At 42.5% G+C, this 26,523-nt stretch overlaps 1 protein-coding gene across 6 annotated transcripts in view; it reads left to right on the plus strand.

Annotated features, from left to right (window-relative positions):
* Positions 1–21,923, plus strand: part of SEC23B (Sec23 homolog B (S. cerevisiae)) — a 46,719-nt gene extending 24,796 nt beyond the window's left edge. For 5 of the 6 annotated variants that reach the window (XM_011979515.1, XM_011979516.1, XM_011979514.1 and 2 more), the window contains 8 exons: positions 2,422–2,528; positions 3,136–3,289; positions 6,373–6,450; positions 9,040–9,201; positions 11,423–11,509; positions 14,916–15,071; positions 15,446–15,511; positions 21,176–21,654. In XM_011979515.1, coding sequence (XP_011834905.1) covers positions 2,422–2,528; positions 3,136–3,289; positions 6,373–6,450; positions 9,040–9,201; positions 11,423–11,509; positions 14,916–15,071; positions 15,446–15,511; positions 21,176–21,265 — 900 coding nt within the window. In that variant the 3' untranslated portion in view covers positions 21,266–21,654. Of the gene's footprint in view, positions 1–2,421; positions 2,529–3,135; positions 3,290–6,372; positions 6,451–9,039; positions 9,202–11,422; positions 11,510–14,915; positions 15,072–15,445; positions 15,512–21,175 lie in introns of all 6 variants that reach the window. The other variant, XM_011979513.1, reaches the window with a different exon arrangement.
* The last annotated feature ends 4,600 nt before the right edge of the window (positions 21,924–26,523 follow it).

The raw sequence follows: 26,523 nt of genomic DNA on the forward strand, positions 1-26,523 counted from the left end.
AACTCCTGGTGATCCACCTGCCTCGGCCTCCAAGGTGCTGGGATTACAGGCGTAAGCCACCGTGCCCAGCTGAGGATCCACTTCTAATTCTAGTTATCTTGCTGCTTCCACCACATCTTCAGTGACTTCCTCCACTGAAGTCTCAAACCCCTCAAAATTGTCTATGAGAATTGGAGTAAAATTCCAAACTCCTGTGAAAGTTGATATTTTGACCTCTTCCCATGAATGATGAGTGCTTCAATGACATCTAGAATGGTGAATCCTTTTCAGAAGATTCTTCATTTTCTTTGCCTGGAACCATCCCAGGAATCACTATGTATGGCAGCTATAGTCTTATAAAATGTGTTTCTTAAGTAATAAGACTTGAAAGTTGAAATTTCTCCTTGATTCATGGGAGGCAGGATGGGTGTTGTGTTAGCAGGCATGAAAACGTTGATCTCCTTTATATCTCCCTCAGAGCTCTTGAGTGACAGGTGCATTGTCAATGAGCAGTAATATTTTGAAAGGAGTCTTTTTTATCTGAGCAGCAGGTCTCAACAGTGGGCTTTAAATATTTAGTAAGCCATGCTGTCATCCAGGCTTTGTTGTTCCTTTTGTAGAGCACAGGAAGTATAGATTGAGCACAATTCTTAAGAGTCCTAGAATACTTGGAATGGTAAATGAGCATTGGCTTCAACTTAAAGTCACCAGCTGGCTGGGGGCGGTGACTCACACCTGTAATCCCAGCACTTTGGGAGGCCAGGTGGATGGATTGCTTGAGCTCAGGAGTTCAAGACCAGTCTGGGCAGTGTGGTGAGGCCTCACCTCTACCAGAAATACAAAAAATAGCCAGATGTGGTGGTGTAAGCCTGTCGTCCCAACTACTTGGGAGGCTGAGGTGGGAGAATCTCTTAAGCCTGGGAGGCCGAGGTTGCTGTGAGCTGAGATCATGCCACTCCACTCCAGCCTGGGTGACAGAGCAAGACCCCGTCTTAGAAAAACAAAATAAAGTCACCAGTTGCATTAATTCCTAACAAGAGAGTCAACCTGCCCTTTGAAGCTTTAAAGCCAGGAATTGACTTCTCTCTAGCTGTGAAAATCCTAGATGACATCTTCTTCCAACAGAAGAGTTATTTCCTTTACATTGAAAATCTGTTGTTTCGTGTAGCCACCTTCATCAGTGATCTTAGCTAATCTGAATAACTTGCAGCAGTTTCTACATCAGCACATGCTGCTTCACCTTGTGCCATTATGCTATGAAGATGGCTTCTTTCCCTAAACCTCAGGAACCAACCTCTGCCAGCTTCCAGCTTTTCTCCTGCAGCTTCCTTACTTACCTCTCTCTGCCTTCATAAATTGAAGAGAGTTAGGACCTTGCTCTGGATTAAGCCCTGGCTTAAGGGAATGTTGTGTCTGGTTTGATTTTCTATTCAGACTTGTAAAACGTTCTCCCCATCAGCAATAAGGCTGTTTCACTTTCTTATCATTCACGTATTCACTTTTAATTTCCAACTTTTTCTTTGCATTCACAGCTTAGCAGTTTGTAGGGTAAGAGGCCTAGCTTTCAGCTATCTTGGCTTTCAACGTACCTTCCCTACTAAGATTAATGATTTTTAGCTTTTGATTTAAAGTGAGAGACGTGTGACTCTTCCTTTCACTTGAACACTCAGAGGGCATTGTAGGGTTATTAGTGGGCCACATTTCAATGTTGTTGAATCTCAGGAAATAGGGGAGGCCCAAGGAGGAGGAGAGAGATGAGGGAAAGGTCAGTCAGTGGAGCGACCAGAATACACACGACATTTATCAGTTAAGTTTGCCATCTTATATGGGTGCAGTTTGTAGCACCCCAAAACAATTAAAATGGTAACATCAAAGATCACTGATCATAGATCACCACAGCAGATATATAATAATAATGAAAAAGTTTGAAATATTGTGAGAATTACTGAACTGCGACACAGAGACATGAAGTGAGCACATGTTGGAAAACTGGCGCTGATCGACTTGCTTGATGCATGATTGCCACAAATCTTCAATTTGTTAAAAAATCTGCAAATAAGTGAGGGATGCCTGTGTTTGTTTAATGGTTAACAGTCCATCACAGACTGGACAATTCATCAGTAATAACTTGTCCAGTTTGTGATCCATCAATCCATCTTCGTTTTGATGCATTTCAAAACAAGCCGCAGTCATCCACGTATTTCATGCCTAAACCCTTCAGCAGGTGTATCATTAACTTCAGTATTGAATCTAGTTCTTCATCTTTTTTGGAGATAAAGGTTATATGCAGTGAAATGTGCAAATCCTAAGTGTGCTCTTCAAAATGTGTCAAGAACCTTCCCATCATTGCTGTGTCAGTCATTTTAGAAGAGTACAGTGGGCTCTGTCACTGTGTTTGAGTCGTGCCCATAACAGACAAAGTTATGGCCTCTCACCCTGCAGCACAACGCCCCGATCCCCCAAGGAGGCAGAGGAGCAATCCAGTTTGTCACGCATTATCAGCACTCCAGCACCCAGAGACGCATCCGCGTGACCACCATCGCCCGAAAGTAAGCAGCCCCGGTTTCCTTTCTGTTGAGGAACTGACTGACATTTTTCCCTTGAAGAGATACTTTAACATTTGTTAGTCTGTCTTTTTGATTCCATTGAATGGTTCTCACCAGACCTCATTGGCTTATTTGATCAGAAGGGGAGGCATTTTTGGCTAACCCAGTTGGGTCTATGAATACTTGCCTAGAAGCATCATCTTTTTGTAGGAAATATAGATTAAAACTTATTATTTATTACCATTTGGAGACAGTCTCGCTCTGTTGCCTAAGCTGGAGTACAGTGGCACAATCACAGCTCACTGCAGCCTCAACCTCCCATGCTCAAGTGATCCTCCCAGTTCAGCCTCCCAAGTAGCTGGGACCCTAGGCACCTTCCACCAAAACTGGCAAATTTTTTTACTTTTTGTAGCAAGATGGGAATCTCACAATGTTGCCCAGGCTGGTCTTGAACTTCTAGGCTCAAGCAATCCTGCCACCTCGCCCTCCCAAAGTGTTGGGATTTCAGGAATGAGCCACTGCACCTACCCTGTGTTTCTTTATCTGAATGGATGTCTGGCTTTCTGTTCTCTCCTAAACATAAGCATGGCACTAACTCTGGAATTGTCAGTTGGGCAGATGTACAGAGTCAGCTCAGGCACATAGAAGCAGCATTTGACCAGGAGGCTGCAGCAGTCTTGATGGCACGACTTGGGGTGTTCCGAGCGGAGTCAGAGGAGGGACCTGATGTGCTCCGGTGGCTGGACCGACAACTCATCCGACTGGTAAATTGGGGACAGTGGCATTAGGTTCAGTCTTGGTTTCTGCTTTACTTTCGAGAGAAGAAAATTGTCACTTTATTATTATTATATAGTGAATCAGCAAGAATTTATCAGTTGCCTACCTTATGCCACCCACTGGACATTCTGGTAAAGACGTGTTAAATGTGCATTTTCCCCTCAGAGATTTACATTATAGTTGGGGAAGAAACAACACGCATGGAGCATTTGGAGAGTGATACAAATCTGTGTGGGTTGAGTTGACTTAGTTGAGTCATTTTGCTAATGCTCTGGTCTTGTATTTTTCTTCTAAATCTGGAAAGTAGTTTTAGAAATAGGGATCCAGGCCTGGTGAGTTTAGGGAGATGTCTTATATCAGTCTGGGTTTAATAAGATGAGAGAAGTAACACTGTAATTTAAACAGGGGAAGTCTTTTATAAAGAATATAATAAGGGAGTAGAAGAGAGACTGGCTAGAAGGAAGTGTAGAGAACTGGGCAGCCACTACTTCTGGGGCTGAGATAGAGCACCCAAGGAAGTGCTCCCTCTCCCCAGGGCTGTTCCAGACCTAGTTGGGACGGCATGGCCATGGCTTGGTGAGTCTTTTGCAGAGAGGTTGCCATGGTGCTGTGCCAGGGGAACTTGCTAGAAATTCATTCTCTGGAATTTGAAGAAAATCCACCCTCCAGGGTGCCAGGGAAAGCTGTGTACCGGAAAATGTCTCATTGGAGGCATGCAGGGATGCTGCTTTAGCTGCTGGCTGCCATGTTCTTCAGGAACTCAGCGCTGGGGAAGCCACGGTGCAGCAGGACCTGGCACCCAGGAAGCTGCTGAGTGAGCACTCAGGCGCCCGAAGCTGACACCTCCAGCGCACTCTACTGACAAAGCTTGATATCATGCCAGCTGGCAAACGAGAGGTAGTGAAAGGGCCCGTGTCCATTGCACAGCAGGCAAAGGGGGTGAGTGTGGAGCCAGCACAAGGCAATAAATCAATAATTGGTACAGGATAATCTTACCTTCCTGGAGAGTCACAGCATGTGTTTGTGATCAAAGGCACCATGGAGAGGCCCAGTAAGGAAACTGTTTCATTTTGTTCAGCCCTCTATTTGCCCTTGCTATCTCATGGATCCATTTTTCAGGAAGTGTCAACATTTCAAACATAATTTGAAAAGTGCTGCTTTAAGATTTCAAAAGGCAGAGGGCCCAGGTGGTTAACAAAGACTTCCTGTGGAAATGAGCCTTGAGTCAGGTTTTTTATTAAAGAATAGCTTAATTGGAGAGGAGAAGGCGAGGCCTGCTGAGTGGAGTGCTAGCAGCAACGAGCCCGCGGGACCTAGCTGGGTCTTTTAGCTTATGCTGAGGACTTTGGAGAAACCAGTGTCACATGAGGCCAGGTTGTGCAGTGGGGAACAAGTCAGGGAAGGTACACCTTGATTGGGGAGCTCCTTAACTTTAGGGAGCAAGGGAGACTTGGGTGTGATTGTTAAGCAGGGGTGTGACGTCGGCATGATACTTGTTTACGTTTAATATCACCATGTAAGGCACATTGCAAGGAGAAAAGGCTATTGTTGTGAATGGAAGATTTTTCAGGCTCAATGGTGCTGAGACCAGCGTAGTGGCAGTAGAGATGGAGGAAGCTGAAGGTTTGAAATCAGGATGTAAACTGAAAGAATTGATAAAACTTGATGAAATGATTCTTTGTAAAGTCAAAAACCAAAAAGTCAGCATTGAGTGACATTTCACACGTGGGTAACTGCATGAGTGGTGGTGAGGTAGAAGATGGGAAAGGAGTGCAATTTTAGGGTGAGAGAAGGTGAATCTCTTTTTTTAATGTAATAGTTTATTTTTGATAATTGAATGTGAACTTGCAAAAGTATGTCTCACGAAAACTCCCATATTTGGGTGGGTGTCCTGACTGGGGCTCAGGCTAGAGGTCAGCACTGGACACTGGAGGGTGGATTTGGGTGACACCCATCTGACTCTAGTGTTCATTTGTACCCATAACAGTGAGGATAGGAGGAGGGGGCCAAGAACTAACCCCCAAGGAGTTCACAGTTAGGGGGAGGAGGAAAACAAAACCATTGAAGAAGGCAGAAAAGGGCTGGTTGGAGAGATTATGAGAAGTAGGAAAGTGATGTATTAGCAGCTGAAGGAGAAAGTTTCAAGACGTTTGGGCAGTCACCAGGCTCACACTGCTAGGAAATTCAAGAAGATGAGAACTGCGGAAGCACACCAGATTTTGTGGGAAGAAAGTTATTGTTAGAAATGGGGTTTCTTTAAATAGTGAATAACCCAATTCTTTAGTGACCAGAAATGTGTGAGCAGAAATAAAGGCAGAAAGAGAAAACATCGTGGTTCAGAAATCTGCCATTGGGAGAAATAAATTTGAGTTTTAGTGTGAGAGAACATCAAAGCGTAACTGTAATTGTTAGTTTTCATGATGTTAGAGGGTTTTCATGTGGAACAGGTACCTGGAAGAGCTCACCTAGCTTCTCTGGTCAGGGCGGTCCTCAGGCCAGCACTGCCTGGGAGCTGATTAGAGATGCAGAATCCAATTCCTCCCAAGAGCCTGCATTTTTTTTAAATTTATTCTTCTTCTTATTATTATTATTTTTGAGAAGGAGGCTCGCTCTGTTGCCCAGGCTGTAGTGCAGTGGTGCAGTCTCGGCTCACTGCAAGCTCCGCCTTCCAGGTTCACGCCATTCTCCTGCCTCAGCTTCCCGAGTAGCTGGGACTACAGGCGCCCGCCACCATGCCCGGCTAATTTTTTTTGTATTTTTAGTAGAGACGGGGTGTCACCGTGTTAGCCAGGATGGTCTCGATCTCCTGACCTCGTGATCCGCCCGCCTCAGCCTCCCAAAATGCTGGGATTACAGGTGTGAGCCACCACGCCCGGCCAGAGCCTGCATTTTAACAAGTCCCCCCTGGTCATTTGCCTGCTTGAGAAGTGCTAGTCTAGGACTTACAGTAAGTGGCAGAGTTCAGACTGGATGTAGCTTAGTCCAAGAATATTTCCAGGTAATGCTAACTTAGATTTTTCTCTCTCTCTTTGTGTGTGTTTGTTTGTTTTTTGGTATTTTCTTTCCATAGTGTCAAAAGTTTGGACAGTATAACAAAGAAGACCCCACTTCTTTTAGGTTATCAGATTCCTTTTCTCTGTATCCTCAGGTAAGTAATATATGTTTCTAAAATAACTACAGAACAGTAAATTTTGATAGAAATTAACTTTATTCTCAGGGTAAAGTGAAGGCTTTTTAATGTCTTGAGACTCAGTCTATAGGTGACAGAGATTGTTCAACCCAAGTTGAATGTGTGTCGAGGCAAGACAGCACCCTAAGCCCTATAGAAGATAAAGATGACATGCAGAGGGGAGGAAACTCATGCATACATTTTTCATGAACTTGCAAAATAGGATCATTGATAAAAGGCCATAAAAAATATCTCTGATGTGTAGAAGTTCTGGGGAAACAGTCAGCTACCTCAGCGACAAACCAAGAAAATGAGCACACATGGAGATGAATATAACAAAACAAAACCACAGTTAGTGCAACAAGTATTTAATAATATGTCTGTGGTTATTATGTGCATCACAACCAGGAGTGAGCAATAAGCAGCTCCTGAAAGTAACTGCACTCAGCATGAACAAAGCCTTTGGAAGCCATTGGACAAGAGAGAGGAGCGGGAAAAGTAGATGAATTTCCATCTCCATTGTAATTTAGCAAATAGAGTGTAACTCATGGGTGTCTATAAGGATTGCAGGAGCTGAGGCCAATTGAGTATTAAATATTTAGCACAATGCCAGTCACCTGTTCAGCACTAAATGTGACCTAGCTCCATAGCAGGTGCCTGGGACTCTGAGGTGCCCATGTGTGAGAGGTTAAAGTTGTGTTGTGTTGCGGGAAGAGCCCTGGACCGGCCAGAGTCAGGGTGAGGTTCCAGTGCTGGCCCCGCTGGGCTGACCTTAGAGGAAGTTCCAGAGCCCTGTAGAGTTTGGTTTCCCACCTCTAGCAGTGGGGAGTTGCTCTGGTGAAGTGATTTGCAGGGTTGTTTTTTTTTTAAGTCATAGAATCCTTTCTTTGAGAGGAGCTGCCCTGAAAAGCCAGCACATAAAGCAGATAGAGTTGGCGCTTCTCTGGTTGTGCCCATGTACCACCCCCATAGTGGGTCCCACTAGAGTCCTCGTCCCTGGGCCCCTGAGGACTTGATGAAGACTCTAAGAGCACAGCTTGAAAACCAGATGAAATGCTTTCTCAGATTCCTTCTGTCAAGGCATTCTAGGAGAGAGGCCAAGAGCCCAGTCTCTAGAGCCAGGCGGCCTGGTGTACAGTCCAGCTGTGACACTCAGTGGTGGGGTGAGTGTCTTGGACAAGTTGCTCGCCCCTCTGTGCCTTAGTTTCCTCACCTGTAAACTAGGGATGGTAAGAGAACTTACCTCATGGGCTTATTGGAAGGATTAAGTAGTTCTTGTCAAGTGCTTTGTGCCTTGCATGTAGGATGTATTGAATGTCAGCCTTGATTATTATTTAGGAACCTATGATTCAATATTTGGAGTCTCAGGAAGCTTTATACTTCACAAGGCAGCTCATTTTCATGTTCTGGCAACTCTTTAACATGAGCTGAAAGTCTGTCCCCACCCCTTCTTCTCATCCTCGAGGGTGAGAACCTATGGCTGCAGTGTCATCCCTTGTCCCTTTCTCCCCTGCACCCATACTTCACCATCCCAGCTTGTGTCCTGAGCCGTCATCTGCTGTTCCTGTGCCTGGAATCCCCTTCCCCCTGGCGCTGTGGCCTCCTCAGCCACGTCTCTCAGGGTGCACCGTCAGTCCCCAGAGCTCTAGGAAGTCTCCTCCTGGCCCTCCACCCCCACCTCCTCAGTGCTATCCTATACGCTGGCTCATAACTCGTAGCCCCAAGTGTGCCTTTCTCACTGGGTCTGACTTCTCTGAGAGCAGATATTCTGTCTCCACTGCCTGGCACAGTGACTCTGGAAATGTTTCTTTGGCATTTCTTTTAACTGTGGAAGCTCTGACATACCCAGAGGCCCTTTTTAAAAAAAAAAAAAAAAAATTTTTTTTAATTTTTAATTTTTTTTTTGAGACGGAGTTTTGCTCTTGTTGCCCAGGCTGGAGTGCAATGGCGCGATCTTGGCTCACCACAGCCTCCGCCTCCTGGGTTCAAGCGATTCTCCTGCCTCAGCCTCCTGAGTAGCTGGGACTACAGGTGCCCGCCACCATGCCCGGCTAATTTTGTATTTTTAGTAGAGATGGGATTTCTCCATGTTGGTCAGGCTGGTCTGGAACTCCTGACCTCAGGTAATCTGCCTGCCTTGGCCTCCCAAAGTGCTGGAATTGCAGGCATGAGCCACCACGCCCAGCCAGAGGCCCTTTTTAAAAATAAATAAATAAGTAAATAAATAAAATAATTTAATTTTTAATTGTGGTAAAACACACAACAAAATTTACCATCTTAACCATTTTTAAGCATACAGTTGAGTAGTGTTAGGTGTATTCACATTATTGAGCAACTGATGTCTAGAGTTTTTCACTTTGCAGAGCTGAAACTCTGTGCTCATTAAGCAACAACTCCCAGTTTTCCTCTTTCCCCAGCCCCTGGTACCACCTTATGCTTTCTGTTCTGTGAACCCAGAGAGCCCTTTTCTGGGTTCTCCTATTTCAGACCCCTGAGGTAGATCTACTCTGTGGGTGTCTAAGAAGGTTACAACTATATGCATTTCTCTTTCATTCTTTGTGAATGCAGTTCATGTTCCATCTGAGAAGATCTCCATTTCTTCAAGTGTTTAACAATAGTCCTGATGAGTCGTCATATTACAGACATCATTTTGCCCGGCAGGACCTGACCCAGTCCCTCATCATGATCCAGCCCATTCTCTACTCTTACTCCTTTCATGGGCCACCAGAGGTAAGGCTCTACCTGAGTGCTTTCCTGAGGATTGGAATACCTAACTTGTATATTCTTTTTTAAGCAAATTTACTTAGAGAGCAGAACTGTAAAAAAATAAAATTTTGAGTTTTTATAGTAATTTAAATTATTAAATTTAATTTAATTTAAATTTCTATTAAAAAATACCTTTAGGAAAATGTCAAAGACATGTAAAGCTATTATTTGTGGAAGGCAGGAATAAATGTAAAAAACTTTAAGAAATAACATGGTTGCTTTCTTTTTCCTTGTGCTTGTATACTTACATCCAGCAATTCCATGTCTTGTAACTGAAAGAAAGACTCCTAGATACAGAATAGACTTTGTGCAAAAAAAAAAAAAAAAAAATAGTAAAGGAACCACTATAATAGTGAATCAAATAACAATCCGAATGTTTAATATAGGAAAATAAATAAGTAACCTCAGAAATGCAGTTGACCCTCAGTATTCATGGAGGATTGGTTCCAGGACCTCCCTCAGATACCAGAATTCTTAGATACTCAAGTTACTAATATAAAATTGTGTAATATTTGCATGTAACCTAGGCACATCCTCCTATATACTTTAAGTCATTTCTAGATTAGTTATAATACCTATTATGTAAGTGCTATGTAAATAATTGTCATACTGTATGGTTTAGGGAATAATGACAAGAAAGTCTGTACATGTGCAGTGCAGATGCATATTTTTTTCATATATTTTCAATCCAAGGTTGGTTGAATTTTGAGATGTGGAACCCACCGATATGGAGGGCCAACAGTATTCACAAAATGTATGTAACATAATAAAATAGAAAGTCCTTATGTAAAAATGGTACATGAAAAAAAGTCAAAATAGAAACTTTTCTAAATATTCCCTGCAAAAATAAAGAACTATATGGAAAAAAACCAAAATATCAATATTTGTTATTCTTGGGTACACATTTTAAAATTTTCTTTATTGAGTACAACTTACTTTCATTATTGAAATAATTACTAAAATAGCAGGTGGATCACCTGACATCAGGAGTTTGAGACCAGCCTGGTCAGCATGGTGAAACCCCGTCTCTACTAAAAATATAAAAATTAGCTGGGCATGGCACCAGTAATCCCAGCTACTCAGGAGGCTGAGGCTGGAGAATCGCCTGAACCCGGGAGGCAGAGGCTGCAATGAGCTGAGATTGCACCACTGCATTCCAGCCTGGGAACAGAGCAAGACTCCCTCTCAAAAAAAGAAAGTTACTGATATAAAAATTATATAGTTATTTATATAATATATAAAATATTACTTATAAATAAATAATAGACATGTATTTTTTTTTGAGATGGGGTCTCACTCTGTCACCCAGGCTGGAGTACAGTGGTGTGATCTTGGCTCACGGCAACCTCCACCTCCTAGGTTCAGGTGATTGTCCCACTTCAGCCTCCTGAATAGCTAGGACCACAGGCACATGCCACCACAGCCCAGCTAATTTCTTGTGTTTTTGGTAGAGACAGGGTTTTGCCATGTTGCCCAGGCTGGTCTTGAACTCCTGGGCTCAAGTGATCTGCCTGCCTTGGCCTCCCAAAGTGCTAGGTTTACAGGCGTGAACCACCACGCCCAGCCATAATATATATTTTGTAGTAAACTTCAAAATTTGTGTTAAATGCTATTTTTCATATAGGCATCTTTATTCTGTCTCATCTACAGAGAGTGTCTCTAATTGCTAAAATACATACAAAACTGAGAATATTCAGAATTATTTTTCGTTCTAAGATCAAAAGATATTACTAAGCCTGGTCAACATAGTGTCAGACCCTGTCTTTACAAAAAATAAAAAATTAGTTGGGCATGGTGGCATGCCTCAGCAACTCTAGAGGTTGAGGTGGGAGGGTCACTTGAGCCCAGGAGGTCGAAGCTGCAGTGAGCCAGGGTCACATCACTTGACTCCAGCCTGGGCAACAGAGCAACACCCCGACTCTATATTTTAAAAAAAAAGGTATTAATTTCCCTTCTCAGTTGATGAGGAATTATTTGGAGTCTCTTTTTCCTACAAAGTCGAGAATGAGTCAGGAGCAGAAAGTGGAAGTGTGTCAGGAAGAAAACGGGGGAGCCACTGTGCTGGGCACCATTTGTAAATAGCCTTTGCTATGGATACCAGGCATGGGGTCAGGGTTGGGTGGAAGTGGTGGCTGTGTGGGGAGCAGGGAAAACCAATGCCATCTTTCTCTCTCTTTTTCTTCAGCCAGTACTCTTGGATAGCAGCAGCATTCTAGCTGACAGAATTTTGCTGATGGATACTTTCTTTCAAATTGTCATTTATCTTGGTGAGGTAAGATGATTTTTTTGTTTGTTTTTAAATTGGGGAAAAGGCATACACATTTATTTAATTGTGCACACAAGGAGAATTATTGTCCTTAACTGGTTTTTGTTTTCTTCTTATTTATTAATTTAGGTTTTTAATGACATTTGTAACAACAGTTTGGGCTTAGAAAGCGCAGTGGCTTTTATTCTAGTGAATAGAACCTTTTCTTATGTCTCTGGAGTATTTGTATGTTTATTAATTTTAATAATATTTGCTGTAAATATGGGCCGGGCACAGTGGCTCAGGCCTGTGATCCCAGCACTTTGGGAAGCTAAGGTGGACAGATCACCTGAGGTCAGGAGTTCAAAACCAGCCTGACCACAGGCAAAACCCCATCTCTACTAAAAATACAAAAGTTAGCCAGGTGTGGTGGCACACACCTGTAGTCCCAGCTACTTGGGGGGCTGAGGTGGGAGAATTACTTAAACCCGGGAGGTGAAGGTTGTAGTGAGCTGAGATCACGCCACTGCACTCCAGCCTGGTCAACAGAGTGAAACTCCGTCTCAAAAAATAATAAATAATAATATATGCCGTAAAAAAATCTCAGGTGGTTCTTTTTTTATTTTTATTTATTTATTTTTTTTGAGACAGAGTCTCGCTTTGTTGCCCAGGCTGGAGTGCAGTGGCACGGATCTCGGCTCACTGCAACCTCCACTTCCCAGGTTCAAGTGATTCTCCTGCCTCAGCCTCCCGAGTAACTGGGACCACAGGCGCCCGCCACCACGCCCAGCTAATTTTTTTTGTATTTTTAGTAGAGACGGGGTTTCACCATTTTAGCCAGGATGGTCTCAATCTCCTGACCTCGTGATCCACCCGCCTCAGCCTCCCAAAGTGCTGGGATCACAGACGTGAGCCACTGCGCCTGGCCGGTTCTTTTAAATCACTGTAAATCATTACCTTCAAAGTTAGGCAAAACTAGTTTATTCTCCTCAGTAAATATTTTATACACACTACTGTTCTTTCAGAGTTAGCGTTTAGAGCTAAAGTTGTGCTTTGATGAAATAACATGGCCCAGGGAACTTCACACTATGTCTGTGGATCCCTAGGATGGCTGTGGATAGCTTTCAGTCCATTTCTTTCTCAGAAAGAAATTCTGAGACTCTGTGGGGTTTCTCAGTGGGGCTCATGCCCTGAGAAAGGGAATAGCTTCTCTGAATTATTTGCATCTTTATGGAAAAATCCTTTAATGGAGATGATGGTGATATTTATATTCAGTGATGCTTTTTCTTCTATTGTATGTTCTCTACCTTCATAATATTGGCTATTGATTTGGTTTCCTAGTGGCCAACCATTAGAAATGATTTCTATATCGTGAAAAGATATAAATTGTGTTTTGGGATTCCTTTAGTAACTTAGGAAGTATTCGTTTTCTAATACTCCTCAGTATTTTATAACTGTAAACTTTTTTCAGCATATTAACACCCAGTCTGCTAGCCACTTGCACACAAGTGCTAGGCTGTCAGTAATAGTCCTAGACTGAGAGCCGGATGACCAGCTGCTCTACCCACTGGGTCCTTTGGTATCGGTACAGTCAGCCCTCCGTATCCACCGGTTCCACCTCTGCAGATTCAGCCAATGGCAGGTTAAAAATAATTTTGAAATAATGATAAAAAATAATACAAATAAAATGTATAGCACAGGCCAGGTGTGGTAGCTCATGCCTGTAATTCCAGCACTTTGGGTGGCCAAGGCAGACGGATCATCTGAGGTCAGGAGTTCAAGACTAGCCTGGCCAACATAGCAAAACCCTGTCTCTACTAAAAATACAAAAATACAAGTGTGGTGGCAGACGCCTGTAATCCCAGCTGCTTGGGAGGCTGAGGCAGGAGAATGGCTTGAAGTCGGGGAGTGAAGGTTTCAGTGAGCCGAGATTGCACTACTGCACTCCAGCCTGGACGACAGAGTGAGACTCTCTCAGAAAAAAAAAAAAAAAAAAGAAAAAGAAAAGAAACACACAAGAACTATTTATATATTCTTTACATTGTAATAGGTATTATAAGTAATCTAAAGATGATTTAAAGTATATGGGAAGATGTACGTCGGTTATATGCAAATACTATGCCATTTTGTATGAGGGACTTGAGGATCTATAGACTTTGGTATTGGGAGGAGTAGTCCTGGAACCAATCTCGTGGATACCGAGGGCCGACTGTACTGACGATGAAGCATTCTTTGTCCTAAGCTCACCCCTTATCGACATTTCCTCTGTAACCCCTGATGCTGTTCATTTACTTGTTTATTGAGCACCTTCTTGTGCAAGTGAGGGGTTCTAAGGATAAAGACAGTGACACTGCTGTCACCTTCCCAAAGCCCCGAGTGTGCTGAATGCAAGTGTTCTTAGGAACTCCTGGCCCCTGGTGAGCTTGTGGGCATTTCCCATAGGCCAACTGTCAATCACAGCATTTAGACCTGGAAAATGGTAACTGCCACTCTGAGAGGAAGCGAGCAGGCTACAGAAGGAGGCATCTGATGAGAATCCTCTGCCTGGAGCCATGTTAATGGCTCTGTTAAGACACATTGCACACTTGCTGTAGCCTCTTTCTCCATTTTTCCTGTCCATTGTCTTCTTGTTCCCCTAAATAACATGCAAAAGCACTTCACTTTATTTATAAAGGTATATGAATCAGTTAATGAATGTTTCTTGATTTCCTGTGATATAAGGTATTTTCTAGAGCAGTTGCTGATGAATATAAAAGAAGGAAGGGTGATAAAATGTGTAGCTTAGTCAGGGAGACAGATCGTCTGCTTTCTACAGTTTAGCATATGGCTTCTCTTCACTGCCTGATCAACACTCATACTTTGATTCTTACAGCTCTTGTCTCCTTTGCCAAGAGTACCCCAATTCAGGGCCCAGGGGGAGCAGGGGATAGGGATGAGTCAGTTGCACCCAAGTCTGTATGACTACTGCTTACTGGAGGAGGAGTGTAATATGTGTGCCATTAGGCAAGGAGATGGGGGAGTGGAGTCTCTGTGGGCAGCCAACAAAGCCCTTTCCTTACCAGATATTTGGAGATGAGAGGCTAGACTGAGTGATAACAGTAGAAGTGGAAAAGGAGGGAGGCCGCCGCTCCTTGGGATGAGTAATCCCCAGGCTTTGTTAACTAGTTGATATAGAAGAGAGGAGGCATGAGTGATGCCTGACATTCCTGGGGTAATGTGCAGGCAGGGGTGTCCTGGATGCACCCATTTTTCTTACTCCTGCTTCTCCTCCTGCCGGTAGCTCTGCTTTGCTCTCCCTCTGAAGCTTGTCATTTTTGACATTAGACTTTTTCACTGGAAACAAGCTCTGGGTGGCAGTGGTAGAATGGCAGTGTCAGTGAAGGCTGTTGTTACAGTTTCCACAATAGTTTTTGGTTGGTTTGTTTCTGTGTAGACCATAGCCCAATGGCGTAAAGCTGGCTACCAGGACATGCCCGAGTACGAAAACTTCAAGCACCTTCTGCAGGCACCACTGGATGATGCTCAAGAAATTCTGCAAGCACGCTTCCCGATGCCACGTTACATTAACACGGAGCATGGAGGCAGTCAGGTGAGCAAGCTGAGTTCTAGCTCCAGTGGTTTGTTCGTTTTATGATAGATTGTTATTGCTATACATCCAAACAGGATGGTTAATATTTTATGCAATGACATAAGTTGACACACAGGTAATCTTCCAAATATGACTTCTTTTTAAATGAGTGGTCAGAATACACTTATGTAAAGGGATTGCCGAGATAAAATACACATTTTATGTTTTAGGATCCTTAAATGGAGAGCCAGTGGGCTTAAACTAAAGAAATCGATTACTGTGCAGTAAAACAATTCTAATTTAACCAAAAAAATGTTGTAAAAAATTATCTTTTTTCTGTTACATTAATATTAATGTCACTTTTTAATCTTTAAACCTTTTTGTTGTTGTTAAAGGCTCGATTCCTTTTGTCCAAAGTGAACCCATCTCAGACACACAATAACCTCTATGCTTGGGGCCAGGTAAGAAATTTTCAGGTATTTGGGGAGGATGTCAAGCTAGTTTTTTTTTTTAATTTGTTTTAAAATTCTACAAATTGGATCTCTTTTGGCCTGGAGACAGAATAACTGCATAACTTGGGTATTTTGCTGGGGAGTAGCAGGCAGCGAATCAACTTGAATAACATGGCTGGGCCGGAGCTTGAGGGGGCTCCCTGGGCGGGTCCCCTTCCACAATATACAGCATAACATACCAGGTTCAGGCCAGGGGACAGAGCACTGTACTGTGGCCTCCATGGAGGTCGTCTCCTTCGTCACACAGCAGCGTGGCCCCTAGTCCTCTCTCTGCCGAGAACACAGGGCAACTTGTCACCATCGATTTTGCCGCCTCCTCACTTTCCAGCCTAATTCCTTTCCTTTTCTCCCACCCCACCCGCCCCCCACCAATTACTACTTTATCTAACTGTTCCCAGCATTTGTGTCTCTCTCAGATGAGTCTTTCCTTTCATTCTGTTTTCTTATAACACTTTTAAAATTAAACTTTTTTGAGATAATTGTAAATTTACATATAGTTATAAGAAATAATACAGAGGGATCACCTGTATCTTTTACCCATTTTCCCTTAGTGTTAACATCTTGCAAAAACTATAATACAGTATCACAACCAGGATACTGAGATTGGTAAGGTCAAGATGTGCGGCATTTCCATCACCACATTTATTATGCACTTTATTTCTATGAGTGTTACATTGTAACATATAATGAAATAATTGTACAACTCATCATAATGTAGAATCGGTGGGAGCCCTGAGCTTGTTTTCCTGCAGCTAGATGGTCCCAGCTGGGGGTGACAAGAGACAGTGACAGATCATCAGGCATTAGATTCTCATAAGGAGCACACAACCTAGATCCCTCACATGCGTTGTTCACAATAGGGTTTGCACTCGTATTAGAATCTAGTACTGCTACTGATCTGATGGGAGGTGGAGTTTGTATATATGGCTGAATTCTATTGGTTAATATTTTTTCGAGAATTTTTGCATCTATATTTATGAGGAATATTGGTCTGTAGTTTTCATTTTTTTCTCCTGTTTTTGTTTGGTTTGGTATCAGGATAATACTAGCTTCATAAAATGAATTGGGAAGTGTTTCCTTCTCTCCAATTTCTGGGGAAGATTGTGTAGAATTGGGGATTCTTCAGACATTTGGTTGATTTTTCTATGAAGCCATCTGGGCCTAGAGATTTCTTTTTTGAGAGTTTTTAGATTACTAATTCAACTTCCTTAATAGTTACAGGGCTTTTCAAATTATTGATTTCATATTGGATGAGTTATGGCAGTTGTGTTTTTTGAGGAATTGTTCCATTTTGTTTACACTGTCAAACTTACGTGTATAAAGTTGCTTGTAGGATTCCCTGACTATCCTTTAGATGTCCATAGAGTCTGCAGTGATACCCGTTTTATACCTGATATTGATAAATTTATGTCATCTCTGTTTTTTCTTTTCTTTGTCAGTCTTGCTAGAGTTTGGTAATTTTATTGATCTTCTCAAAGAATCAGCTCTTCATTTCATTGACTTTATTATCTTTTTATTTTCAATTTCATTGGTTGCTGCTCTAGTCATTATTATTTACTCTCTCCTGTTTGCAATAGGTTTTTAAAAACCCTTCTGGCTGGGTGTGGTGGCTCACACCTGTAATCCCAGCACTTTGGGAGGCGAAGGTAGGCAGATCACGAGGTCAGGAGTTCGAGACCAGCCTAGCCAACACAGTGAAACCCCGTCTCTACTGAAAATATAAAAATTAGCTGGCGTGCTGGCACGTGCCTGTAGTCCCAGCTACTCGGGTGGCTGAGGCAGGAGAATTGCCTGAACCCAGGAGGCGGAGGTTGCAGTAAGCCGAGATTGCGCCAGTGCACTCCAGCCTGGGCGACAGAGCAAGACTCTATCTTGAAAAACAAAATTCAAAAAAGAAGTGAATTTATTATAGACAGTGTATAGTTGGGTCATGGTTTTTAATGCAATCTGCTGAGCTCTCTTACTTGGTATATTTAGACCATTTATAGATAAAATGTAATTAATGATATGTTAGGGCTTAAGTGTGCCATTTTATTTTTTGTTTTCTGCTTTTCTTTTTTCATTTCGTTTTGTATACTTTTTTCCTGCCTTTGTTGTGTGTACTTTTTTCCTGTCTTCCCATGAGTTATTTGAACATATTTTAGGATTCCCTTCTGACTTGTTTGTAATGTTTTTGAGTGTATCTCCTAATTTAGCTTTTTTAAGTAGTTGCTCCTAAGTGCCCTAGGTTTTTTTTAATTTTAATTAAAATGAGGTCTTGCTATGTTGCCTAGGCTGGTCCTAAACTCCTGAGGTCAAGCGATCCTCCCACCTCAGCCTCCCAAAGTGCTGGGATTATAGGCATGAGCCACCACACCTGGTCAGACCCTAGGTATTACATCATATATGCGTAACTTATCACAGTCTACTGGTGTTTTTTATCAGTTCAAGTGAAGTCTAGAGACCTTACCTCCCTCTTCCATCACTTTCTTCTCCCCCATCAGTAATATAATTATGTTAAATATTTCCTCTGCATACATTTAGTATCACATCAGACAATGTTACAATTTTTATTTCAAGCATCAAACGTAATTGATAAGTTTTAAGGAAAACCTATTATATTTCTCTATACGGTTGCTTTTATTGTTTTCTTTATTTTTAAAGATCTTTTAGCCATTCTTTTTTTCTTTTTTTCTTTTTTTTTTTTTGTTTGTTTTTTTGAGACAGAGTTTTGTACTTGTTGCCCAGGTTGGAGTGTAATGACGGGATCTCAGCTCACTGCAACCTCCGCCTCTGGGTTCAAGCAATTCTCCTGCCTCAGCCTCCCGAGTAGCTGGGATTACAGGCATGCACCACCACGCCTGGCTAATTTTGTATTTTTAGTAGAGACAGGGTTTCTCCTTGTTGGTCAGGCTGGTCTTGAACTCCTGACCTCAGGTGATCCGCCTGCCTCAGCCTCCCAAAGTGCTGGGATTACAGGCGTGAGCCGCCACGCCCAGCCTACTTTTAGCCATTCTTTTTAGCATAGATCTGCTGGTGATAAATTTTTAGTTTTCTTTTATTTGAGAATGTCTTGATATCCCTTTCATTTCTGAAGAATATTTTCTCTGCGTATAGGATTCTGACTAACAGCCCTTTTCTTTAAGCAGTTGAAAAATATTGTGCCGCTTCCTCTGGCCTTTATGATTTCTTATGAAAAGTTCACCGTCAGTCTCAGTGTTTTCCCCTGTAGAGAAGGTGTCATTTTCCTCTGGCTGCTCCCAGTAGTCTTTTTCTGTTGTTAGTTTTTAGGGTGGATGGGCAGGGGCAGAGAAGAAAGTGTAATTATGACATGTCTTGGCATGGATTTCTGTGGGTTTATCCTATTTTGGTTTACTCAGCTTTTTGCTTCTGTAGGTTTGTATCTCTTGCCAAATAGGAAAGTTTTCGGTCATTATTTCTTTGAATGCCTTGTCACCTGCTCTCTTTTCTTTCTTTTTTGACATCCAGTGACATGAATGTTAGATTTGTTGCAGTACCCCAGGTACTACATTTCCATGTATTTTCTTTCTTTTGTTCATTTGGGTAACTTCTATTATTTTGTCTTCCAGTTTATTGATTCTTTTTTCTGTTCCCTTTCTGCATTGAACCTATACGCTGAGCTTTTTGTTTGTCGCTGTATTTTTCAGTTACAAACTTTCCTTTTGGTTCTCCATGTCTTTCACTTCTTTCCTGGGACCTTGTTGTTTCTTTGCTGAGGCTTCCTATTCTTTCATTTGTTTCAAGTGTGTTTGTAATTGCTCATGAAGCATTTTTATCATGGCTATTTAAAAATCTTTGTCAGGTGATTTTAACATTGTTGTCAACTTAGTGTTAACACCTGTCAATTGTCTTTTTAAATTCATTTGGAGGTCTTGGTAATCACTTTGTATAAGTGATTTTTTTAATTGAAACTTGGACACTTGAGTGTTTGTATGAGACCCTGGATCTTATTTAAACCTGCTACTTTTCACTGATTTTTTCTTACACTGCTCTGACAGGGAAGGTGGTGGTGGGGGTGTGGGGGGTGCTGGTGGGCTCCATTACTGCCAGGTGGAGGTGGAGAAGTCCAGGTTTTCCACTGGCCTCTGCTGACACCTGGGGGCGCCTAGTGATTTCTTGTTACTGCTTAGTGGGAATGGGAGTTCTAGCTCCCCCGTAGCCCCCAATGACACTGCTGTGGAGATGGCCTTGTTATACTTGGGTGAAGGTGAAAGTCCTGACCCTCCACCAGGCCTCTGATGCCACCCCAGTAGGCAGGGGGAGGGGCATATATTTTTGCCAGGTTGGGGTGGAAGTCCAGGCTCCCCACATGACCTCTACTGACACCACAGGGGTAGGACAATTTCTTATTTGGCCATTGGAGATGAACTTCCTGGTTCCATACTTAGCCTTCTCTGCCACCATCTTGGTGGGAGTGTTGGGGTGCCTTGGTACTGCCTTGTGAGGGTAGAAATTTTGGCTGCCCACCCAGCCTTTGCTGGTTCAGGGGGGTCAGGGCCACAGTTTTTCCTCTCATTTTTGCCCGGAGTACAGGGGTTATTATCTAAGATTGTTCTGTCTTGCTAGGCTGCTTTAGTCCTTTGGCTAGAGAAAATGGGTGCTTTTTGTTGTTTTTGTTTTGTTTTGTTTTGTTTTGTTTTGAGTCTGCGCTCAGTGACAATTTGCCAGCTTCCTCAGCTCCAAACTTGGAGTGTATGAGGCATAAGAAAGCCCGGAGACTCGCTGCCGTGTTGTTGCTTGCGTCCCGAGGTCTTCAGTGTGTCTTCTGTCTTCTCTCCACCTTTAAACATCTTCTTAGGCTTGGTTTATATAAGATGCCCAAGGTTTTCAGTTGTACTTAGTGGGAGGAATAGAGAAAAGTATATCTTCTACTCCTTCTTCCTCGAAATCCTCTGACAACATTTTGATCATGCTTACACTTTTCTAATTAGAACAGTACGGTTTCATTTTAGAAAATGAATATGTTTTAAAAAATAAGAAAATTTAAATTACCTAGAATCATTTTCTAAAGAGTTAACTATTTCCAGCTTTTTTCTACATAATATAAAGTGTATTATTGTGTGTGTGTGTGTGTATATATATATATTTTTAAATGTCTTTACAAAATTGGAATCTTACTACAAATTGAGGTTTCTATTCAATTTTTTCCCATAACATTAATAAAATTATAAGCTTTTTCTGATATTTGAAGTATCCATCTGTTCAGTGGAGATACTGGTTCACTTGTTCATGGGTACACCATTATCCAGCTTCTGTGGTAAGCAGAGCATTTAAGAGGAAGGGCAGGCATGTGGGCTCCGTGAGCTCACATTGGTGGGGAGCTAGACCCTGGGTACTTCATCAGGACTGTGGAGAAGAGGGTAAAGTAGAAGTCCTGATGCTCAAAACTAGCAGGTGGTGGCGGCCTATCTCGGCATACCAGGAAAGGATTTTGTGAGGAAACTGTGCTTTAGTCAAAAGAAGTGGTTAGTGAGGCAGAGGATGGGGTGATGGGAGTACTTATAGCAGAGGGGACAACACCTGTGAATACTCTGAGGGAAGGTGCTTGACAGCTCATGAATTCTAACCAGCTTCTAAGATATCTGCCAACTAATCTTTATCATTACATTTCAGGAAACTGGAGCACCCATCCTAACTGATGATGTTAGCCTGCAGGTGTTCATGGACCATTTGAAGAAGCTGGCTGTCTCCAGTGCCTGCTAAGCTGAGGATGCAACCAGGAAATTGAAGAGAACGGTGTCAGATCGTGTTCAAAATGTCTAGAAAGGCTTAATAACATTCCTGTTACTTTTCTAGCAGATTTTAACAAATAATCAAGGAAATTTTGTATGTAACTCTTTAGATTATAATTTATTTGTATTCCTGTCTTTGTCCTTTTTCTTGCACTATAAAATTATAAGGTCATAAATGTTTTGGTACTTGTAGATGTTTATGTGCTTTTTGTATCCTAACTTTTAGAATCTAAATAAAATCAGAGGTAGTGTATTTTGGCAACTTGTTTAGGTGAGAATCTTAATGATCATAAAGGAAATAAATCTAGATGCAGAAAGTACTGGCTAAAATATTGCTAATACAAATGTGATTTCCTGAGGTGTCTGTGTGAGTGTGTATGTGTTTTAAGTGACTTCCTTAAGAGGTGTTTCCTGAACTTAATCCTCATAATTAAAGTAATACATATGCAGGATCAAAATGAAACAAATACCTTATCCTAAAGAGCTTATAACAAATAAGTTACCTCCACTCTATAAACTCAGACCTACTTTTTGAAGATAACTGCTTTTAACCTCTCCTTACAAGATTTTTGTTGTTGATGTATTTAATTTTAGCCCATATCTCAATTCCCAAAGAATCAAGATATTAAGACCTTTCTCTCTATTCTCCAGCTATACCTTTGGTCATTTTTGTATTTTTATTTTTATATATATTATTTATTTTTATATTATCAAGATAGGTAAAATTTATATTCTGGGTCAGGTACAGTGGCTCACACCTGTAATCCCAATGCTTTAGGAGGCCAACGCAGGAGACTTACTTGAGGCCAAGAGTTTGAGACCAGCCTGGGCAACATAGCAAGACTGTCTCTACAAAAAATTTTAAAAGTTACTGGGCCATGGTGGTGTGTAACTGTAGTCCTAGCTACTTGGGAGGCTAAGGCAGGAGGATCGCTTGAGCCCAGGAGTTCAAGGTTGCAGTGAGCTCTGATTATGCCACTGCACTCCAGCCTGGGTGGGAGAGCAAGACCCTGTTTCAGAAAAAAAAGAAATTATATTCTGGCCTATTATCATATCTTTTGTCACTAAGTTGATTGTGAAAGCTGAAAGCTCCTAAGAAGCATTTACACAGTCATGATGATGTAAATATTGTTCAAGTCCAAGCCAGGTAGGATGCCATTTTTCTCTAGGGTGCCAGTGTCCCAGTCGGTCCCTATGCCACTTGGAGGAAAACATTCCGAAGGACAGAATCAGAGTTACTTTCTTACATTCCATCGCGCCATATGTTGGCTTGCTCCCTATTTGGATTATGATTTCTTAGATTTGCTGTGGTTTTCCTCAGAATTTCTAAACTTTGTTTGCTTTTTGAGAGAAGAAATATTTTGTTCTCTATTTACTAAGAAACCCTAGCTTATTCTACTGAATGAAGTCCATTTTTTTCTTCTTTGGAGGCCACTGATGTCCCCTTTTAACGGGGGCCAATCACTTTGACCTGCTGCACAGCTGTCATCCAGGAATTTCTTCTGTTTGGAATCTTGGGTTAGTTTCACTCTTCCCTTTATTCCATAAGGCATTTTGCATTCTCAAATGATTTTTACTAAAGGGAGTACTTGGGGAGAATTCACTGGATCTCAGCATATCTGCAAATCTATTCTGTCTTCAATACTTTACAGCTTTGCTAGGTAATATGGTTTGGATATTTGTCCCCTCCAAGTCTGTCATTGAAATGTAATCCCCAGGATTGGAGGTGGGGCCTGGTGGTAGGAGTTTGGGTCATACCAGTGGATCCTTCATGAATGGCTTGGTGCCATCCTCACAGAAATGAGAGAGTTGTTGTCCTGAGTTCAAACGAGGTACGATTGTTTAAAAGTGTGTTGGCTGGGCATGGTGGCTCATGCTTGTAATCCCAGCACTTATGGAGGCCACGGCGGGCGGATTACCTGAGGTCGGGAGATCGAGACCAGCCTGGCCAACATGGTGAAACCCTGTCTCTACTAAAAATACAAAAATTAGCCGAGCGTGGTGGTGGGCGCCTATAATCCCAGCTATTCAGGAGGCCGACGCATGAGAATGACTTGAACCCAGGAGGCAGAGGTTGCAATGAGCCGAGATCATGCCACTGCACTCCCTGGGGGACAAAGACTTTCTCAAAAAATTAAAAAGTGTTACCTCCCCCACCTCTTCCTCTCGTTCTTGCCATGTGATACATCAGGCTACCTCTTCGCCTTTTGCCCTGATTGTAAGCTTTCTGAGGGCTTCAGAAGCAGATGCTGGCACCATGCTTCCTGTACAGCCTACAGAACCATGAGCCATAAACATAAACCGTAAACCTCTTTTTAAAATAAATTACCCAGTCTCAGGTGTTCTGTTACAGAGAGGCAAAAACAGACTAACCCACTGGCTCTAAAAGTATAGGCCCAAGATAATCTCAGAACTTTGGAGCCATTTTTTCATTAATTCAACAAATAACTATCCAGTACTTGTTGTCCATGGAGTAGTCTTCTAGGCATTGGGAATATTGCCAATAAAACAAAAATTGCTGTTTCATAGAGCTTATGCATTAGTTAGGGAAGACCAACAGTAACAATGTGAGAAGTAAATGATATGGCTGGGCGCGGCGGCCCAGACCAGGCTGGCGTGCAGACCAGCCTGGCCAACATGGCGAAACCCTTTATTAAAAATACAGAAATTAGCCAGGCGTGGTGGCGCACACCTGTAATCCCAGCTACTTGGGAGGCTGAGGCAGGGACAGTTGTTTGAACCCAGGAGGCGGAGGTTGCAGTGAGATTGCGCCACTGCACTCCAGCCTGGGCAACAGAACGATTCTCCGTCTCTGTGGAGAAAGGAAAAGAAAGATCAGAGTGTTACTGTATCTATATAGAAAGTAGACATAAGAGACTCCATTTTGTTCTGTATTTGAGATGCTGTTAATCTGTGACCCTACCCCCAACCTTGTCCTTGCAAGAGACATGTGCTGTGGTGACTCAAGGTTTAACGGATTTTGGGCTGTGCAGGGTGTGCTTTGTTAAACAAGTGCCTGAAAGCAGCTTGCTGGTTAAGTCATCACCATTCTCTTAATCTCAAGTACCCAGGGACACGCACACTGCCAAAGGTCGCAGGGACCTCTGCCTAGGAAAGCTAGGTATTGTCCAAGGTTTCTCCCCATGTGATAGTCTGAAATATGGCCTCGTGGGAAGGGAAAGACCTGATCATCCCCCAGCCTGACACCCGTGAAGGGTCTGTGCTGAGGAGGACTAGTGTAAGAGGAAAGAAGGCCTCTTGGCAGTTGAGATAGAGAAAAGCATCTGTCTCCTGCCTGCCCCTGGGCAATGGAACATCTCGGTGTAAAATCCCGTTGTGTGTTCTGTTTACAATGCTGCTCTTTATGCACTAAAAAGGTTCATGGAGATGTTTGCATATGCATATCAAGGCACAGCACTTTTCCTTAAACTTATGTTTAAGGAAAATAAGAGATCTTTATTCATATGTCTTACTGCTGACCTTCTCCCTATGATGATCCTATTATCCTGCCACTTCCGTTTTTCTAAGATGGTAAAGATAATGATCAATAAATACTGAGGGAACTCAGAGACCAGTGCTGGCCTGGGTCCTCTGTATGCTGAGTGCTGGTCCCCTGGGCCCACTTTTTCCTTCTCTATACTTTGTCTCTGTGTCTCATTTCTTTTCTCAAGTCTCTCGTTCCACCTAACGAGAAACGCCCACAGGTGTGGAGGGGCAGGCCACCCCTTCACGTCTCAAAAAAACCAAAACAAACAAAAAAATGAAGTAAATGATACATTAGAAGGTAATGAGTGCTATGTAGAAAATGAAGCTGGAAGCTCCTATTAATTGGATGTTGGACCAGCTGGATTTATTCCGATATTCTATCTTTTGAATTTGTATTTGAATACAAGTTATTGTATTTCTTTTTGTCTCTGCCCTACATTCTAGCAGAATTCCAGCAGAGTTTCCTATCTTAAAATGTTGAACATTGGCCAGGCATGGTGGCTCACGCCTGTAATCCTAGCACTTTGGGAGGCCAAGGCGGGCGGATCACTTGAGGTCAGGAGTTCAAAACCAGCCTGGCTAACATGGTGAAACCCCGTCTCTACTGAAAATACAGAAAAATTAGCCATGAGTGGTGATGGGCGCCTGTAATCCCAGCTACTTGGGAGGCTGAGGTAGGAGAATCGCTTGGACCTGGGAGGTGGAGGTTGCAGTGAGCACACCACTGTACTCCAGACTGGGCGACAGAGGGAGACTCCATTTCAAAAAAAAAAAAAAGTTGAACATTTACATTTTAAATTCCGAGAGCTTTTATTTTCTGCGCTTTTTCCAAGAATATTTTTAGTTTTGGATGTAATTTTTAACACATCATATAGAAGAATACATAAAGCTGTCTGTACAGATTAAGGCCAAAACATCCTTCTTCAGCTTTTCTGTTTCAAATTAACAGAAAAAAGAGTGTATGATAGACCCAGCTAACTCTGGGGTGCTCTCAAGTGTCAGTGAGTTAAGGAACTGAGGGCACAGCATGGTATGACATGGCCATGCAGGTCCCACCTTGGGGTACCAGTGACTTTTTCCACAGAATGTAGGGGGTGGTGGGGTGATAGTGCTGTGTGGAAAACACCCATCGTGAGAAGGGATCACTGAGCCCAGTATGCCCAGTGAGGACTCTGAACTCCATCCTTTTATTAATTGTTAATTTTTGTGGGTATTGAACTCCATCTTGAAGGTAAGGCAAGCCTCTGACTTATCTTAGGCAGAGGGTGAAATGATAATTTAAGATTTGAAACACACTCCAGAGGGGGAAGGATGAGAGGAGACTAATCCAGGTGAGAAATGAGGCCTAAACAGAGACGGTATTTAGACAGAGGTGACAGAGAGGATGTCAGGTGAGATGATTCCAAGTTTCTGGTTTGGGAAATTTCTCAATCACTCTCTGAATTAGGGAAGAGAAAGGGAAGGTTTGTTTCCTGTGGGAGTGGCACTGATAAATTCAATTCTGAACATTTTTTTTAGCTTCAGGAGCTTGTGGAATATGCAGCCGAGGATGCATAGCAGGTTGGCAGTAACATGAATTTGCTTTCAGAGAATCTGGAGTAGATTTGAGAGTTATTTATTTATTTATTTATTTATTTTTTGAGACAGAGTCTCGCTCTGTCGCCCAGGCTGGAGTGCAGTGGCGTGATCTCGGCTCACTGGAAGCTCTGCCTCCCGGGTTTACGCCAATCTCCTGCCTCAGCC

The sequence above is a fragment of the Mandrillus leucophaeus genome, unplaced genomic scaffold (genome assembly GCF_000951045.1).
Source record: "Mandrillus leucophaeus isolate KB7577 unplaced genomic scaffold, Mleu.le_1.0 Scaffold202, whole genome shotgun sequence".
In the NCBI taxonomy this organism is placed as follows: Eukaryota; Metazoa; Chordata; class Mammalia; order Primates; family Cercopithecidae; genus Mandrillus; species Mandrillus leucophaeus.